Source organism: Heterodontus francisci, chromosome 24 (assembly GCF_036365525.1).
Source record: "Heterodontus francisci isolate sHetFra1 chromosome 24, sHetFra1.hap1, whole genome shotgun sequence".
Classification (NCBI taxonomy): Eukaryota; Metazoa; Chordata; class Chondrichthyes; order Heterodontiformes; family Heterodontidae; genus Heterodontus; species Heterodontus francisci.
This window is the reverse complement of record NC_090394.1, coordinates 56,785,279-56,802,712: the sequence shown is the minus strand read 5'-3', so window position 1 is coordinate 56,802,712 and position 17,434 is coordinate 56,785,279. Positions and strand designations below refer to the sequence as shown.

General features: G+C 45.4%; 1 protein-coding gene across 4 annotated transcripts in view; it reads right to left on the bottom strand.

Moving 5' to 3' along the window:
- The window catches only part of snx29 (sorting nexin 29), a 659,344-nt gene that overhangs the window by 95,815 nt on the left and 546,095 nt on the right, over positions 1-17,434 (bottom strand). For all 4 annotated transcript variants that reach the window (XM_068056248.1, XM_068056249.1, XM_068056250.1 and 1 more), the window contains one exon: positions 5,830-5,970. In XM_068056248.1, the coding sequence (XP_067912349.1) occupies positions 5,830-5,970 (141 nt within the window). The remainder of the gene's footprint in view (positions 1-5,829; positions 5,971-17,434) is intronic.

Sequence of the window (17,434 nt, the reverse complement as noted above, 5' to 3'; positions counted from 1 at the left end):
ACATATTAGCATTGAAGGGGAGGAAGTATTAGCTGTTTTAGCGGGCTTAAAAGTGGAAAATTCCTAGGCCCAGATAAGATGTATCCCAGGCTGTTATGTGAGGCAAGGGAGGAGATAGCAGGGGCTCTGACACAAATTTTCAAATCCTCTCTGACCACAGGAGAGGTACCAGAGGATTGGAGGACAGCGAATGTGGTATCATTATTCAAGAAGGGTAGCAGGGATAAACCAGGTAATTACAGGCCGGTGAGTCTAACATCAGTGGTTGGGAAACTATTGGAAAAAATTCTGAGAGACAGGATTAATGTCCATTTGGAGAGGCAGGGAATAATCAGGCATAGTCAGCATGGCTTTGTCAGGGGGAGATCGTGTCTAACTAACTTGATTGAATTTTTCGAGGCGGTGACTAGATGTGTTGATGAGGGTAAAGCAGTTGATGTAGTCTACTTGGACTTCAGTAAGGTTTTTGATAAGGTCCCGCATGGGAGATTGGTTAAGAAGGTAAGAGCCCATGGGATCCAGGGCAATTTGGCAAATTGGATCCAAAATTGGCTTAGTGGCAGGAGGCAGAGGGTGATGGTCAAGGGTTGTTTTTGCGAGTGGAAGCCTGTGACCAGTGGTGTACTGCAGGGACCAGTGCTGGGACCCTTGCTGTTTGTACTGTACATTAATGATTTAGATGTGAATATAGGAGGTATGATCAGTAAGTTCACAGATGACACAAAAATTGATGGTGTTGTAAATAGTGAGGAGGAAAGCCTTCGATTACAGGATGATATAGATGGGCTGGTAAGATGGGCGGAGCAGTGGCAAATGGAATTTAATCCTGAGAAGTGTGAGGTGATGCATTTTGGGAGGACTAACAAGGCAAGGGAATATACAATGGATGCTAGGACCCTAGGAAGTACAGAGGGTCAGAGGGATCTTGGTATACTTGTCCATAGATCACTGAAGGGAGCAGCACAGGTAGATAAGCTGGTTAGGAAGGCATATGGGATACTTGCCTTTATTAGCTGAATAGATTATAAGAGCAGGGAGGTTATGATGGAGCTGTATAAAACACTAGTTAGGCCACAGCTGGAGTACTGTGTACAGTTCTGGGCACCACACTATAGGAAGGATGTGATTGCACTGGAGAAGGTGCAGAAGAGATTCACCAGGATGTTGCCTGGGCTGCAGCATTTCAGCTATGAAGAGAGACTGAAAAGGCTAGGGTTGTTTTCCTTAGAGCAGAGAAGGCTGAGGGGGGACTTGATTGAGTTATACAAAATTATGAGGGGCATAGATAGGTTAGATAGGAAGAAACGTTTTCCCCTTAGCAGAGGGGTCAATAACCGGGGGCATTGATTTAAGGTAAGGGGCAGGAGGTTTAGAGGGGATTTGAGAACAAAGAACAAACAAAGAACAGTACAGCACAGGAACAGGCCATTCGGTCCTCCAAGCCTGCGCCGATCTTGATGCCTGTCTAAACTAAAACCTTCTGCACTTCCGGGGATCGTATTCCTCTATTTCCATCCTATTCATGTATTTGTCAAGATGCCTCTTAAACATCTCTACGGTACCTGCTCCCACCACCTCCCCCGGCAACAAGTTCCAGGCACTCACCACCCTCTGTGTAAAGAACTTGCCTCGCACATCCCCTCTAAACTTTGCCCCTCTCACCTTAAACCTATGTCCCCTAGTAACTGACTCTTCCACCCTGGGAAAAAGATTCTGACTATCCACTCTGTCCATGCCGCTCATAACTTTGTAAACCTCTATCATGTCGCCCCTCCACCTCCGTCGTTCCAGTGAAAACAATCTGAGTTTATCCAACCTCTCCTCATAGCTAATGCCCTCCAGACCAGGCAACATCCTGGTAAACCTCTTCTGTACCCTCTCCGAAGCCTCCACGTCCTTCTGGTAGTGTGGCCACCAGAATTGCACGCAATATTCTAAGTGTGGTCTAACTAAGGTTCTGTACAGCTGCAGCATGACTTGCCAATTTTTATACTCTATGCCCCGACCGATGAAGGCAAGCATGCCATATGCCTTCTTGACTACCTTATCCACCTGCGTTGCCACTTTCAGTGACCTGTGAACCTGTACGCCCAGATCTCTCTGCCTGTCAATACTCCTAAGGGTTCTGCAATTTACTGTATACTTCCCACCTGCATTAGACCTTCCAAAATGCATTACCTCACATTTGTCCGGATTAAACTCCATCTGCCATTTCTCCGCCCAAGTCTCCAACCGATCTATATCCTGCTGTATCCTCTGACAATCCTCATCACTATCCGCAACTCCACCAACCTTTGTGTCGTCCACAAACTTACTAATCAGACCAGCTACATTTTCCTCCAAATCATTTATATATAATGCAAACAGCAAAGGTCCCAGCACAGATCCCTGCGGAACACCACTAGTCACTTCCCTCCATTCAGAAAAGCACCTTTCCACTGCTACCCTCTGTCTTCTATGACCGAGCCAGTTCTGTATCCATCTTGCCAGCTCACCTCTGATCCCGTGTGACTTCACCTTTTGTACCAGTCTGCCATGAGGGACCTTGTCAAAGGCTTTAACTGAAGTCCATATAGACCACATCCACTGCCCTTCCTTCATCAATCATCTTCGTCACTTCCTCAAAAAACTCGATCAAGTTAGTGAGACACGACCTCCCCTTCACAAAACCATGCTGCCTCTTGCTCATAAGTTCATTTGTTTCCAAATGGGAGTAAATCCTGTCCCGAAGGATCCTCTCTAATAATTTCCCTACCACTGATGTAAGGCTCACCGGCCTATAATTTCCTGAATTATCCTTGCTATCCTTCTTAAACAAAGGAACAACATTGGCTATTCTCTAGTCCTCTGGGACCTCACCTGTAGCCAATGAGGATAGAAAGATTTCTGTCAAGGCCCCAGCAATTTCTTCCCTTGCCTCCCTCAGTATTCTGGGGTAGATCCCATCAGGTCCTGGGGAATTATCTACCTTAATGCTTTGCAAGACACCCAACACCTCCTCCTTTTTGATAACGACATGATCCAGACTACCTACACTCCCTTCCCTCGACTCATCATCCACCAAGTCCTTCTCTTTGGTGAATACTGATGCAAAGTACTCATTTAGTACCTCGCCCATTTCCTCTGGCTCCACACATAGATTCCCTTCTCTGTCCTTGAGTGGGCCAACCCTTTCCCTGGTTACCCTCTTGCTCTTTACATACGTATAAAATGCCTTGGGATTCTCCTTTTCACTCAGAGGGTGGTTGGAATCTGGACTGCACTGCCTGAAGAGGTGGTAGAGGCAGGAACCCTCACAACATTTAAGAAGTATTTCAGTGAGCACTTGAAACGCCATAGCATACAAGGCTACGGGCCAAGTGCTGGAAAATGGGATTAGAATAGTTAAGTGCTTGACGGCCGGCACAGACACGATGAGCCGAAGGGCTTGTTTTTGTGCTGTATAACTCTATGACATTACTTGCATGCCAAACTGCTTAAGCAGCATGCGACAGACAGAGCTGAGCAATCCCACAACCAACAGATCAGATCTAAGCTCTGCAGTTCTGCCACATCCAGTCAAGAATGGTGGTGGACAATTAAACTAGCAGGAGGAGGTGGCTCCACAAATATCCCCATCCTCAATGATGGGGGAGCCCAACACATCAGTGCAAAAGATAAGGCTGAAGCATTTGCAACAATCTTCAGCCAGAAGTGCCGAGTTGATGATCCATCTCTGCTTCCTCCCGATGTCCCCAGCACCACAGATGCAAGTCTTCAGCCAATTCGATTCATTTCGCGTGATATCAAGAAACCACTGAAGGCACGGGATACTGCAAAGGCTATGGACCCCCTGATAACATTCCGCCAATAGTACTGAAGGCCTGTGCTCCAGAACTTGCCACGTCCCTAGCCAAGGTGTTCCAGTACAGCTACAACACTGGTATAGAGCCGTCCATGTGGAAAACTGCCCAGGTACGTCCTGTACACCAAAAGCAGGACAAGTCCAACCCCATCAATTACTGCCCCATCAGTCTACTCTCAATCATCAGTAAAGTGATGGACGATGTCGTTGACAGTGCTATCAAGTGGCACTTGCTTAGCAATAACCTGCTCACTGACGGTCAGTTTGGGTTCCGCCAGGGCCACTCAGCTCCTGACCTCATTACAGCCTTGGTTCAAACATGGACAAAAGAACTGAACTCCAGAGGTGAGGTGAGAGTGACTGCCCTTGACATCAGTGTAGCATTTGACTGAGTATGGCATCAAGGAGCCATAGCAAAACAGGAGTCAATTGGGAATCAGGGGAAAACTCTCCGCTGGTTGGAATCATACCTAGCACAATCATCTGAGCTCCAGGACATCACTGCAGGAGTTCCTCAGGGTGGTATCCTAGGCCCAACTGTATTCAGCTGCTTCATCAATGACCTTTCTTCAATCATAAGGTCAGAAATGGGGATGTTCGCTGATGATTGCACAATGTTCAGCACCATTCGCGATTCCTCAGATACTGAAGCAGTCTGTGTAGAAATGCAGCAAGACCTGGACAATATCCAGGCTTGAGCTGATAAGTGGCAAGTAACATTCGCATCACACAAGTGCCAGGCAATGACCATCTCCAACAAGAGAGAATCTAATCATCTCCCCTTGACATTCAGTGGCATTACGATCGCTGAATCCCCCACTATCAACATCCTGGAGGTTATCCTTGACCAGAAACTGAACTGCGTCAGCCATATAAATACCGTGGCTACAAGAGCAGATCAGAGGCTAGGAATCCTGCAGCGAGTCACTCACCTCCTGACTCCCCAAAACCTGTCCACCATCTACAAGGCACAAATCAGGAGTGTGATGGAATACTCTCCACTTGCCTGGATGGGTGTAGCTCCAACAACACTCAAGACATTCAACACCATCCAGGACAAAGCAGCCCGTTGGATTGTTTTTGGATGGGTTGCCATTCATTCCCTCCGCCACCGACGCACAGTGGCAGCAGCGTGTACCATCTACGAGATGCACTGCAGCAACGCACCGAGGCTCCTTAGACAGCACCTTCCAAACCCGTGACCTCTACCACCTAGAAGAACAAGGGTAACAAATGCATGGGAACACCACCACCTGCAATTTCCCCTCCAAGACACACACTATCCTGACTTGAAACTATATCACTGTTCCTTCACTGTCACTGGGTCAAAATCCTGGAACTCCCTTCCGAAGAGCACTGTGGGTGTACCTACCCCACATGCAGCGGTTCAAGAAGGCAGCTCACCACCACCTTCTCAAGGGCAATTAGGGATGGGAAATAAATGCTGGCCTTGCCAGCGACGCCCACATTCCATGAATGAGTAAAAAAAAATATTGGTGAACGTACAACACTGTGAGTCCATCAGCATCATGATAACATCACAGAGTGTCGTGTGAGACATCACTGTGAAGAAGTTGACCCCAATCTCTTTCAAGCTCTGCTCTCTTCTTTCGCCCTTCAAAATGGTAATAATTCCCTTCTAGTTGTAATATCAGTGGCCGCAAGCAAAATATTGCATTAGAACAACCCCTTAAAAGAAAGTTAGTTTTGTTGTAATTTGATCGCCTATCAATTATGTTTAATCATGGAAGTCTTCAAAGAGTACAAAAAAAATTCACCAAAAAGAATTCAAAACTAATACAAAAATTAGCATAGCAACGTTCCTATTTCTATTTAAAAAGCTACTCTCATTTCTAGATAGATTTGCAACGCCCTTGAATTTAACACATCAGTTTTATCTACAACTGAAAACACCAGTATATGAATTAATCATATTTCAAATAATGGAAGATCAGCAATGTGTTTTTTTTAAATGGTAAAGGTACCTTGTTTCCAATAGCTTTTTTAGGTGGGAAATGAAAGGTATTCACTGAAGGGAACTTGGTCCGTAGCCTGGTGTGCAGTGCTCTGAATTCAGTGTATCTCCTGTACACATTCCATTCATCATCTTTGATCCGGATGTAAACCTGCCATTACACAAAACAAAATGGTTAATACTCATGTCGATGCTTGCAGAGATAATTTTTCGCTACCCAACTCCAAATGGTTTGTAAAAGCATGAAGTTACCGTCTTCAATCATGAAGAACCTGAGCACAAGGGGATTGCAGATTGTTTATCACTTTACACTGCATGCAATGCCAAGCTGTTATCAAGGAAAACAGATTACACTCTCTATAATGACGTACAATCTTATTGAAGGTAATGAAAATCGACACCAGTGTAGAAGACAGATTTAAAAGCTTTCCACCATCTTATGCTCAACACTTAAACATAATGACGCATACATAAAAAGCAGGAATTGTTGAATGTTTGACACTTTTAAATAGGCATTTTTCAATTTAATGAAACTACCAAATGGCACTGCATTTCAAGATGATAACATCTCAGCTTCCACAGTAAGATGAGTTATAGCTGCATTCTTGTGAACAATCTCCTTAACAGTAGAACAGTGTTAAATTTAACAGTGTGAAATTAAAGGTAATAGATTTTAAAGCTTCACATATTGCAGTCTGTGTCCATTACTAAGCAAAACACTGGCCCCAATATTTACTGGGGCAGGGTTTCAGCACTGTGGGGTGGAGTTACTGTCAGGAAACCCTGAAGAGTAGGTTTGCCTGAATGCCATCGAGTTTTGACTCTACAGCGTGGGTCTATTTATTAATAAATAGATTCCTTGCCCAGAAGTCAGGCTGATTAACAGGCTTGGCTGCTTGATTGGTGAGGAAGCCTCTGGAAAAGGCTGTAGCCCAGGAGGAAGTAGGTTTTATGGATGTTGGGAGAGAGATCGTGGGAGGGGTGGGGGCTGGGTAGACAGTGGTTTGGAGCAGGGGGAGTTCAGGGAAAATCGCAGGGGTGGGAGGAGTCGGCGATGGGGGAGATCGTGGAGGTGGGGAGACGGAGTTTACAATTTTGCTTACTGGGCCTGGTGGAAACATTCCTGCTCTTCCAGGCCCACATACAGTGTTATAAAGATATTTACCTGATGGATACAGCCATTCTCGCCTTTTAACTGCCGGATTTCCCGAGGCCTGAGAAACCTGGTCCAAGTGGTTAAAGATAGGGGCCTTGTAAAAATGAAGGCACACAGCGTCTTTAGAAGGCTTCAACGACTGACTTGCCTCCTATGAGGGGATCAGATGCCCACCCCTCATCCTGCCTTCGTTACAACTGGAAATGGGTGGGTGAAAGGTGGGTTGGGTTCCTGTTTCAGATTGTCAACTTTCAACTTCCCATCTGACCCAAACCCACCCATTTTGGGGCATTAAAATTACCCTAATTAACTTTGCCACTTGTGATTATTTAAAATGAAATTTATGATGCACACAGGTGACTGTTGTGAAATTGTTTAAATTGCTTTTGTTAGTAAATGTGTCATGTTCTGCTCCAACATGGAGAATTTTGCAATAGCAGACTGTTTGTCTTCACCTCCAAAATCTACCATGTAATAGCTATTGCTAAAGTAACAACTGCTTTTCAGACCTCTATCATATACAATAATATCACATTTGGATCTTAAAATACTGATGCTCCTTTCTGGCTCAATTTGACTCTGAAGGTAATTCTGGACCAATTTGATGTTTTCAAAGTCCATTGTACTAGATTGTTTCTCTTCAGCCACGTGCAGTAAAACATTCCCTCAGCTAGGTATGTGTTCATAAACATAAGTAAGCCTAAAGACAGCTGACTGATGTAGTTGGAATTTTACTTCTAAAGGTTAGTTCAATATTTTAGCCCAGTGAAGACTTTTTTCTGTAATTGTTTTTGATAAATGTAGCAACTTATTAACACAGGCAGGAAGTGGGGCAGAAATTGGTCCTCATGCACCAGTTTTCCGGGTGAAAAATGGAGGGATAAAGGACCAATTATAAGGTGCAATGGTCAGATCTGCGCATGCATTAGCTGTATTATATTAGTAAAGGAGGTTTTCTTGGCATCTCTGACACCCGATTAAAACAAGTTTTAAGTTCCTCGTATATGTCTAACAGGTGTTTGAGGACCCCTGAAAGAAATTTGTCTGCCCAGAGATAAACAGATGGTGGGCCTGTTTAGCTCAGGATTACCACTTCCACATGCGGCCTAACCAGTGGTCATGAAATGGATGGCAGGAGGCCCCAACAAAGGTTTTTTCATTCTTACTTTCATGTGGAATGGGACTCCACGGCAGTACTAAGGACCGGTGCTCGCTGCACTAGCCGCCCCCCCTCCCCCCCCGACCCTCTTGAACTTCTCTTCCCCAACTACCCACCCATGAGTTACCTGACAGCTTTTGCCAAAAAGGCAAGCAGCCCAAACTGTTCCTATGGTGACAGACTAGCAGTCTTTGACGATGCAACGAGCACCAGCAGCTCACTGCCGTTACTAATATGAGACAAAAGGCTCAATTTTGGGAAAGCCTTAGTTTCCAGCATCTGAAAATAGGTCAAGACCAATATATACCCCAGAGTCTACTCTGAGGTTTGAGGTGAATGAACTTGAATCCATAATCTGTGGTATCACAGGGTACTTGGAATCTGTTTGGAAGGTATTTTACAAGTAGCTTCTCCACGGATGTTTAAACTATTATTCTTATTCTTTTTAAGCACTCCAACCTTTCATTGTTCTTAAATTGCCTAATTAAAAGGAAGATGATGATTGAGTGAACTATCTATCCCAGCAGACTCTGGGTGCTTCTCCCACGAGTCTGGTCAAGATCAGAAAGTCACGTTACCTTTTGAAACATTAAATATTCTCAGAATGATGACTTCTTCTGTTGAATGAATTATGTGGGACATTAAACATTGAAACAAAATATTACAGCAGACTGAATGATTCTAGTAGACATTAAGATGAGTTCATTTATATTAGCTATTTTATTACTGGATATGTTGTCATTAAGAAGGACCAGTAATAGTTTAAGCCATTAGTCTGATTTCATTAGATGTGCTACAATTTTTGGCCTTGTTACCATGAGAATCCTTCTAAAGCAGGGTTGGGTAGGGGGAGATGAGCGAAGCAGCAGAGCTGTGAGCTGACTGCACAATAGAAGCAGAGCAGCTGAAGGATTGCTCTCTCAATGAGCTGGGTAAAATTCAGAATCAGCTTGCAAAATTGACCAACCCAGAAACCCACACCACTGCATTTGGTCACAAAATAAAATGGACTGGGACAGCCAGACAGCCCATCTCAGCTTATCAATCCAGAAAGGGAAAGCTGCAATACTCCAATCAAAGAATATAACTGGCTCTTCATTGTGACTGCAACCATGGTAAACTATCCATCCTCACTCTTCTCAACCTGTCTGCAGCCTTTGACTTGATTGAACACACCATCCTCCTCCAAATGCCTTTCCACTGTGGTCCAGCTGAGTGGGGCTACACTCACCTGGTTCCATGCTTATCTATCCAATTATAGCCAGAAAATCACTTGCAATGACTTCTTCTCCTGCTCCCGCATCATTATCTCTGATGTCCCCCAAGGATTTATCCTTGGCTCTGCCCTATTTCACATCCACATGTGCTCCTCAGCTACGTCATCCGAAAACACAACGTCGGTTTCTATATGTACGCTGGCGACACCCAGCTCTATCTCACCACCACTTCTCTCAAACCCACCATCACCTTAAAATTGTCACATTATTTTCCTAACATTCAATATTGCATGAGCAGACATTTTCTCCAACTAAATATAAAGACTGAAGCCACTGTCTTTGGTCTCCACCACAAACTTTGTTCCCTAGTCACTGGCAACTGAGGCTGAACCAGATTATTTGCAATGTTGGTGTCTTATTTGACAACGAGATGAGCTTCCAAATACATATCCACACCTATTTCCATCTCTGTAACATTGGCTGACTCCACCTCATCTCAGCTTATCTGCTGCTGCAAACATCATCCATGCCTTTGTTACCTCTAAGCTGGACTATTCCAATGCATTCCTGGCCAGCCTCCCAACTGTCACCCTCCATAAATCTGAGGTCATCCAAAATTCTGTGGCTCCTGCCCTAAGTTGCACCAAGTCCCATTCACCATCACCCCTGTGCTCGCTGGCTTACATTGGCTTCCAGTTAAGCAACTCCTCAATGTTACAATTCTCATTCTTGTTTGCAAATCCCTCGATGGCTTCACCCCTCCCTATATCTGTAACCTTCTCCAGTCCTACAAACCTCTGAGATAACTGCATCACTCCAATTCTGGTCTCTTGTACATCGCCAGTTTTAATCACTCCACTATTGGCGGCCATGTCTTCAGCTGCCAAGACCCCAAGATCTGGAATTCACACCCTGTAACTTTTTCACCTCTCTACCTTGTTTCCCTCCTTTAAGGTGCTCCCCAAAATCTACCTCTTTGACAAAGTTTTCATTCATCTGCCCTAATGTCTCCCTTTGTGACTCGGTGTTAGGTTTTGTTGGATATTGCACCTGTGAAGCACCTTGGGATGTTTTACGATGTTAAAGACTCTATATAAATACAAAGTTGGTGCTGTTTATTGATTCAAAGCTTTTTTTATTCCCTTACCCTATCTGGAAGAACGTCTTCCTTGATATCTGACCTAAATTTTCCTTTTGAACCCATGCACCTTAAAGTCAGAGTCATTACAGCACTGAAGGCAGCCATTCGGCCCAGCGAGTACATGTGGACTCCCTGTAGAACAATCCAGTCAGTCTCATTCCTCCACTCTATTCACGTAGCCCTGCAAGTTTATTTTCCTCAAGTGCCCATGCAATTTCCTTCTGAAATCATTTACCATCTCAGCTTCCACCATGCTCATATGGCTGCATAAAAAAGTTCTTCCTCACATCCTCCTCCATGCATCTCTTGCCCAATATCTTAAATCTGTGTCCCCTAGTCCTTGTATCATCAGCTAATGGGAACAGCTTTCTAAACCTGTCATAATCACTTACACCTCTATCAAACCTCCCCTTTAAGGAGAACAACCCGAGTTTCTCCAATCTAACCTTGATAAATCCCCTCCCCACACTCTCAAAGACCCTCACATCTTTCCTAAAGTATATGGTGTAGGTACACCCACAGTGCTGTTAGGAAGGGAATTCCAGGATTTTGACCCAGCAACAGTGAAGGAAAAGTGATATAGCTCCAAGTCAGGATGGTCTCTGATTTGGAGGGGGACTTGTAGGTGGTGGTGTTCCCATGCATCTGCTACCCTTGTTCTACTAGGTGGTAGAGGTTGCAGGTTTGGAAGGTGCAGTCTAAGGAGCTTTGGCCCATATGGCTTGCCTTGACACATCTCTCCAGATTTACCTCTTCGATATCACTGAGTATCTTGTATACTAAAATTTATACTCTCAGTCACCTGGTTTTAAGGATTCAGTAGATTTTATATCACAGTTAGTGTCACTGGCTGTATCTAGATGATGTTTGTGCAGCTAGCATTAATAAAAGTGCTTCTTTGGCCTCCTTGTCTCGAGAGACGATGGGTAAGCGCCTGGAGGTGGTCAGTGGTTTGTGAAGCAGCGCCTGAAGTGGCTATAAAGGCTAATTCCAGAGTGACAGACTCTTCCACAGGTGCTGCAGATAAAATTGGTTGTCAGGGCTGTTACACAGTTAGCTCCCGCCTTGTGCTTCTGTCTTTTTTCCTGCCAACTGCTAAGTCTCTTCGACTCACCACACTTTAGCCCTGGCTTTATGGCTGTCCGCCAGCTCTGGCGATCACTGGCAACTGACTCCCATGACTCGTGATCAATATCGCAGGACTTCACGTCGCTTTTGCAGACGATTTTAAAGCGCAGACATGGACTGCCGGTGGGTCTGATACCAGTGACGAGCTCGCTGTACGATGTGTCCTTGGGGATCCTGCCATCTTCCATGTGGCTCACATGGCCAAGCCATATCAAGCACTGCTGGATCAGTAGGGTGTATATGCTGGGGATGTTGGCCGCCTCGAGGGCTTCGGTGTTCGGGATACGGTCCTGCCACCTGATGCCAAGGATTCTCCGGAGGCAGCAAAGATGGAATCAATTGAGACGTCGCTCTTGGCTGTCATACGTTGTCGAGGCCTCGCTGCCATAGAGCAAGGTACTGAGGACGCAGGCTTGATACACTCGGACTTTTGTGTTCCGTGTCAGTGCGCCATTTTCCCACACTCTCTTGGCCAGTCTGGACATAGCAGCAGAAGCCTTTCCCATGCGCTTGTTGATTTCTGCATCTAGAGACAGGTTACTGGTGATAGTTGAGCCTAGGTAGGTGAACTCTTGAACCACTTCCAGAGCGTGGTCGCCGATATTGATGGATGGAGCATTTCTGACGACCTGTCCCATGATGTTCGTTTTCTTCAGGCTGATGGTTAGGCCAAATTCGTTGCAGGCAGCCGCAATCCTGTCGACGAGTCTCTGCAAACACTCTTCTGTGTGGGATGTTAATGCAGCATCGTCAGCAAAAAGGAGATCCCTGATGAGGGCTTTCCGTACTTTGGTCTTCGCTCTAAGACGGGCAAGGTTGAACAACCTGCCATCTGATCTTGTGTGGAGGAAAATTCCTTCTTCTGAAGACTTGAACACATGTGAGAGCAGCAGGGAGAAGATCCCAAACAGTGTAGGTGCGAGAACACAGCCCTGTTTCACGCCACTCAAGATAGGAAAGGGGTCTGATGAGGCACTGCTATGTTGAATTGTGCCTTTCATATGGTCATGGAATGAGGTGATGATACTTAGTAGCTTTGGCGGACATCCGATCTTTGCTAGTAGTCTGAAGAGACCACGTCTGCTGACAAGGTTAAAGGCTTTGGTGAGATCAATGAAAGCAATGTAGAGGGGCATCTGTTTTTCATGGCATTTCTCCTGTAGCTGGCGAAGAGAGAACAGCATGTCAATGGTGGATCTCTCTGCTCGAAAGCCACACTGTGCCTCAGGGTAGAGACACTCAGCCAGCTTCTGGAGCCTGTTTAAAGCGTCTCGAGCGAAGACTTTCCCCACTATGCTGAGCAGGGAGATTCCATGGTAGTTGTTGCAGTCCCCGTAGTCACCCTTGTTCTTATAGAGGGTGATGATATTGGCATCGTGCATATCCTGTGGTATTGCTCCCTCATCCCAGCACAGGCAAAGCAGTTCGTAGAGTGCTGAAAGTATAGCAGGCTTGGCACTCTTGATTATTTCAGGGGTAATGCTGTTCTTCCCAGGGCTTTTCCACTGGCTAGAGAATCAATGGCATCACTGAGTTCCGATTTTGTTGGCTGTTCATCCAGCTCATCCATGACTGGCAGAGACTGGGCTGCATTGAGGGTGGTCTCAGTGACAACATTTTCCCTAGAGTACAGTTCTAGGTCGTGCTCAACCCAGCGGTCCATTTGCTTGTGTTGGTCAGTGATCGTGTCCCCTGATTTAGACTTGAGGGGGGCAATCTTCCTGATGGTTGGTCCAAAAGCTCTCTTAATGCCATCATACACTCCTCTGATGTTTCCGGTGTCTGAGGCCAGCTGAATACGACTGCATAGGTGTTGCCAGTAGTCATTTGCGCAGCGCCTGGCTGTTCTTTGTGCAGTGCTTCTGGCTGCTTTAAGTGCTACAGATGTTAACTCACTGGGGGCTTTCTTGTCGTTCAACAGTGCAATGCGCTTAGCGGCTACGACAGGTTCCAGCTCTTCAAAGTGAGATTGAAACCAATCTGCGTTTTGCTTCACACGTTTGCCATAGGTGGTCATTGCCGAGTCATAGATAACACCTCTTATGTGGGCCCACTTAGTCTCTGCATCCCCTGTAGGAGTGTTTTGAAGGGCTTTTTCAAGTGAATTTAGAAACTTGTGTAACAGCTGTGGATAAGAAATTCTACTAGTGTTGATGCGCGGGCGGCCCTTCTGCTTGGAGTGATGGTTTGAGTCAACCTTGCTGCACACCAGGGAGTAGTCGGTGTCGCAGTCCACACTGTGGAAGCTGCGTGTGAATTGAACGCTGTTTATAGGGGCTCGCCTTGTCACAATGAGGTCCAGCTGGTGCCAACGACGTGATTTTGGGTGCCTCCAAGAAACCTGGTGACAGGGTTTAGTATGAAAGAACGAGTTGGTGATGCAGAGGCTGTGATAGGTACACAACTCAAGCAGTCTCTATCCATTCTCATTCATCCTTCCAATGCCATAGCGTCCAAGGCAGGAGGGCCATGAATCATGGTCGGCCCCAACCCTGGCATTAAAGTCCCCCAGCAGGAACAGATGTTCGGTACTGGGGATGCTACTAATGATATAATGGAGTTCCTCGTAGAACTGGTCTTTAACTTCAGGTGGGGAGCAGAGTGTTGGAGCATAAATGCTGAGTAGGTGTACTGGACCAGAGGCAGTGAGCAGTCAGATGGACAGTATGTGTTCCGAGCCATTTGAAGGTGGCTCTATCATGCTGAGCAAGGAGTTTCTGATGGAGAAGCCCACTCCATGCTGTCTTGGTTCTTCAGGTTCCCTACCCTGCCAGAAGAAGGTGTAGTCTTGCTCTGTTAGAGATCCGCTCGCAGGGAGGCGTGTCTTCTGAAGTGCTGCAATGTCCACATTGAGTCTACTGAGCTCGTTGTTAATGATGGCGGTCTTCCGAGAATCGTTGATTTGTGTGAGGTCTTCCGACAGGCCAGGACACATAGTTCTGACATTCCAGCTTGCAAAACGAAGGGCTGGTACCTTCTTTACTTCTTTTGTCCAAAGGAGTGCAGAGCACAACGTTTGGCACTGGTATGGCTGCAGGAACTGCCAGAAACATGCCAAAGGTGGCACATGACCGCCTTTGGGGTTCCACTCCGGATTTTCTGTTAGGGTTTACTCCCTTAGCCTTGATCTCTCCCAAGATGCTCACAAGGCAGTGGGGTTGTTCGGGACCCTGCTCAGGGATAGGTGGATGCCGGTGGGAGGAGGTGGGGGGAAAGGTGGAGGGAAGGGGGTGGAGGGAAGGGGGTGCAGGGGAAGGAGGTGCGAAGGGGAGGGGGTGCAGGGGAAGGAGGTGCGAGGGGGGAGCTGGGAATAGGTATCTAGGGTGTTACGATGGCATCCCCCACATATAGAGCCTCGGTCTTGTCGGCTGCCAGACGTTTGAAGATCTTCGAGATCAGGATTGGTATCTTGATTTCCCTGCCTCCCTTGATGCTGATCCCCAGGCCCCCGACTTTGTGCTTGATGACCCTGACGCTTCGTTTCTTGTTGCTGATGGTCTCGGGGATTTGTTCCGGGAACTCGGTGTAGGCATTGCGGATCCCGGTGGCTTTTGGACTTAGGAATCCGGGCTGAGGACTCTGTGAGCCGGCTCCGTTGGTGAGACAATTCCAGGTGGAGGGGTCCCCGAGCTGCTCGCAGCTCAGAATGAGATTCTCCTGGTTCAGAGTGGCCAGCACACGGTGCCAGCTGTCCCTGACTAAAACTTCCAGCAGCTCACTTCTCTGCAGCCTGCTGACTAACGCCATCTTTAAATCCTTTAATAACAGTGAATTTGCCATATTAGCCAATGTTGATCAGTGTGCAGTGTCTCTTTGAATGTTGGACTTAGTGAAGCTGGCAAGATTGTTCTTGGAACATCAGCAAAAGCTGTACACAGCTGTCCAGAAACTTCATATTTTATAGTCAGAACTTATGTTATTTTTAACTGGCTTTTCTCAGAATCTTCAGACATAAAATATTAGATAACATATCTACTTTAAGTTTCAGTAACTTCTATTATACGATCTCTCTTTGAACAATCTCTTCTAACTGCTCTATACCCACTGTAGTGGTTCTACATTCCTAATGTCTACATTTGTGAAAACTGAGTATTTAATGGATCATAATTTTCTGTCAAAAGAGTGGCAAAGCTAATGGTGCTTGCCATTATTTCTGCGCAAATACTACAGCAACTTCTGGCAAGGGCAGATGCATGGTTAAACATGGAAATACAAAAGTTGTTCTCTAAGATGCACTGCTCTGCCGTTAGCTTTGCAAAACAGCATCTTGCTAGCTGCCTCGCCATTGAAATGCACTGAATGGTGTGAAGTTGCTTTATGAGTATGGTAGAAACAAACTAACTTTGCCACTATAAATTAAATCTTGACCATTTCAATTGAGCTACTCTTTTATCAACAAGAAGTGTTAATTACAGCCAAATTAAGCTTCTGGTATTGAAAATTAACTATTACAAATGTGGAGTCTCATTCCTTCAGGTCTTAATTGTTGTTGAAGATTATAAAAATGTCAAATTTTAAGCTAATTTAAAAAATGTTTTTCTTTTTACTTATGATTGGAGCTCTGAAGAGGGGCATTTATGAGGGAAGGTTGGGGAGAAAACAAGGAGACAGAGAGGACCCCATTAACTTTGGTGAGGCTGCCACTTAAATACTTGATGACTGCTGGGAGGACTAAATAAGTTTCTTCAATTGCTTTAAAAATGGAGATTGTAAGCAAAAAGTGTTATTAATTATCTCTGATGTCATTTTCATGGTCAGCATTCATTTGTTTGCTGCATAACATCAAGCAATAGTGAACACTTGTATGTATGTTAACATTTTTTTAAAATAAAAAAATCAAACTAAGATAGTAATTTTTCTCATATCTAGCTTTTCTTTACTGGCAGGCCCCATCGATTGGAGGGCTCCAGTGGTGGCGAGGGCCTATGGGTGATGTCTTTGAGCTGGTGGCTCTCCCTCTCCCTGTGGGAAGTCGCTGGGAGGCCGGTTCCATGTAGCTGGTGGCCTCCCCTTGTGGGGTGGGGTGGGGCGGGGCTGGTTTTCCACTGCCAGAAAATGCAGGCAACCCAGGAAAATGGTCCTTAATTGGCCCTTTAATTATTCAAATTGTTCACCAGTTCGTCCCGACCCAGCTCCCCGCCCATCTGCCTCCCAGCCTGTCGTAGTTTAAAGTCCTGGCCAGTCCACGAATAGCAACACAAAATCTTGTGCAAAGTGGTCAGAGATTGAGGACTTCAAGGATCTCTGATGTTATTACAATCACTATTCGTTGTATAGGATATACCTTCCATACATTTCTTTTCTCCCCGGATAAACGAAGAAAAAAGATAAAATAAGAAGGATTACACTAACCCATTCCCTCCTTCCAAAATTTAATATCCTCCCTCCAAACCTTAGCAAACATACCATAAATGAAAAAATGGCTCTCAACTCGGTTAATTTGCAGAAAATAAATGAAGAGCATGTATTAATATAGCACCTTTCATGTCCTCAGGATGTCCCAAATCACTTCAAAGCCAAGTAGGTATTTTCATAGTGTAGTCACTATTACTTTATATGCAAAGATAGCCAACTTGTGCACAGCAAGGTCCAACAAGCAGCATGAACTGAATAACTAGAGACTGTATCTATATTTGGTGTTGTTGGTGACGGAATACATGTTGGTCAGGACAAAAGGAGAACTTCCCTGATCTTCAAATAGTGCTGTGAGGTTGTTTACATCCGTCTGAACAGACAAAGGGTTTAATATCTGAACCAAAAGATGAGACTTCCAGTCTTCTTCAAGCTTCAAAATGAATTCTAGATATTGGTCAG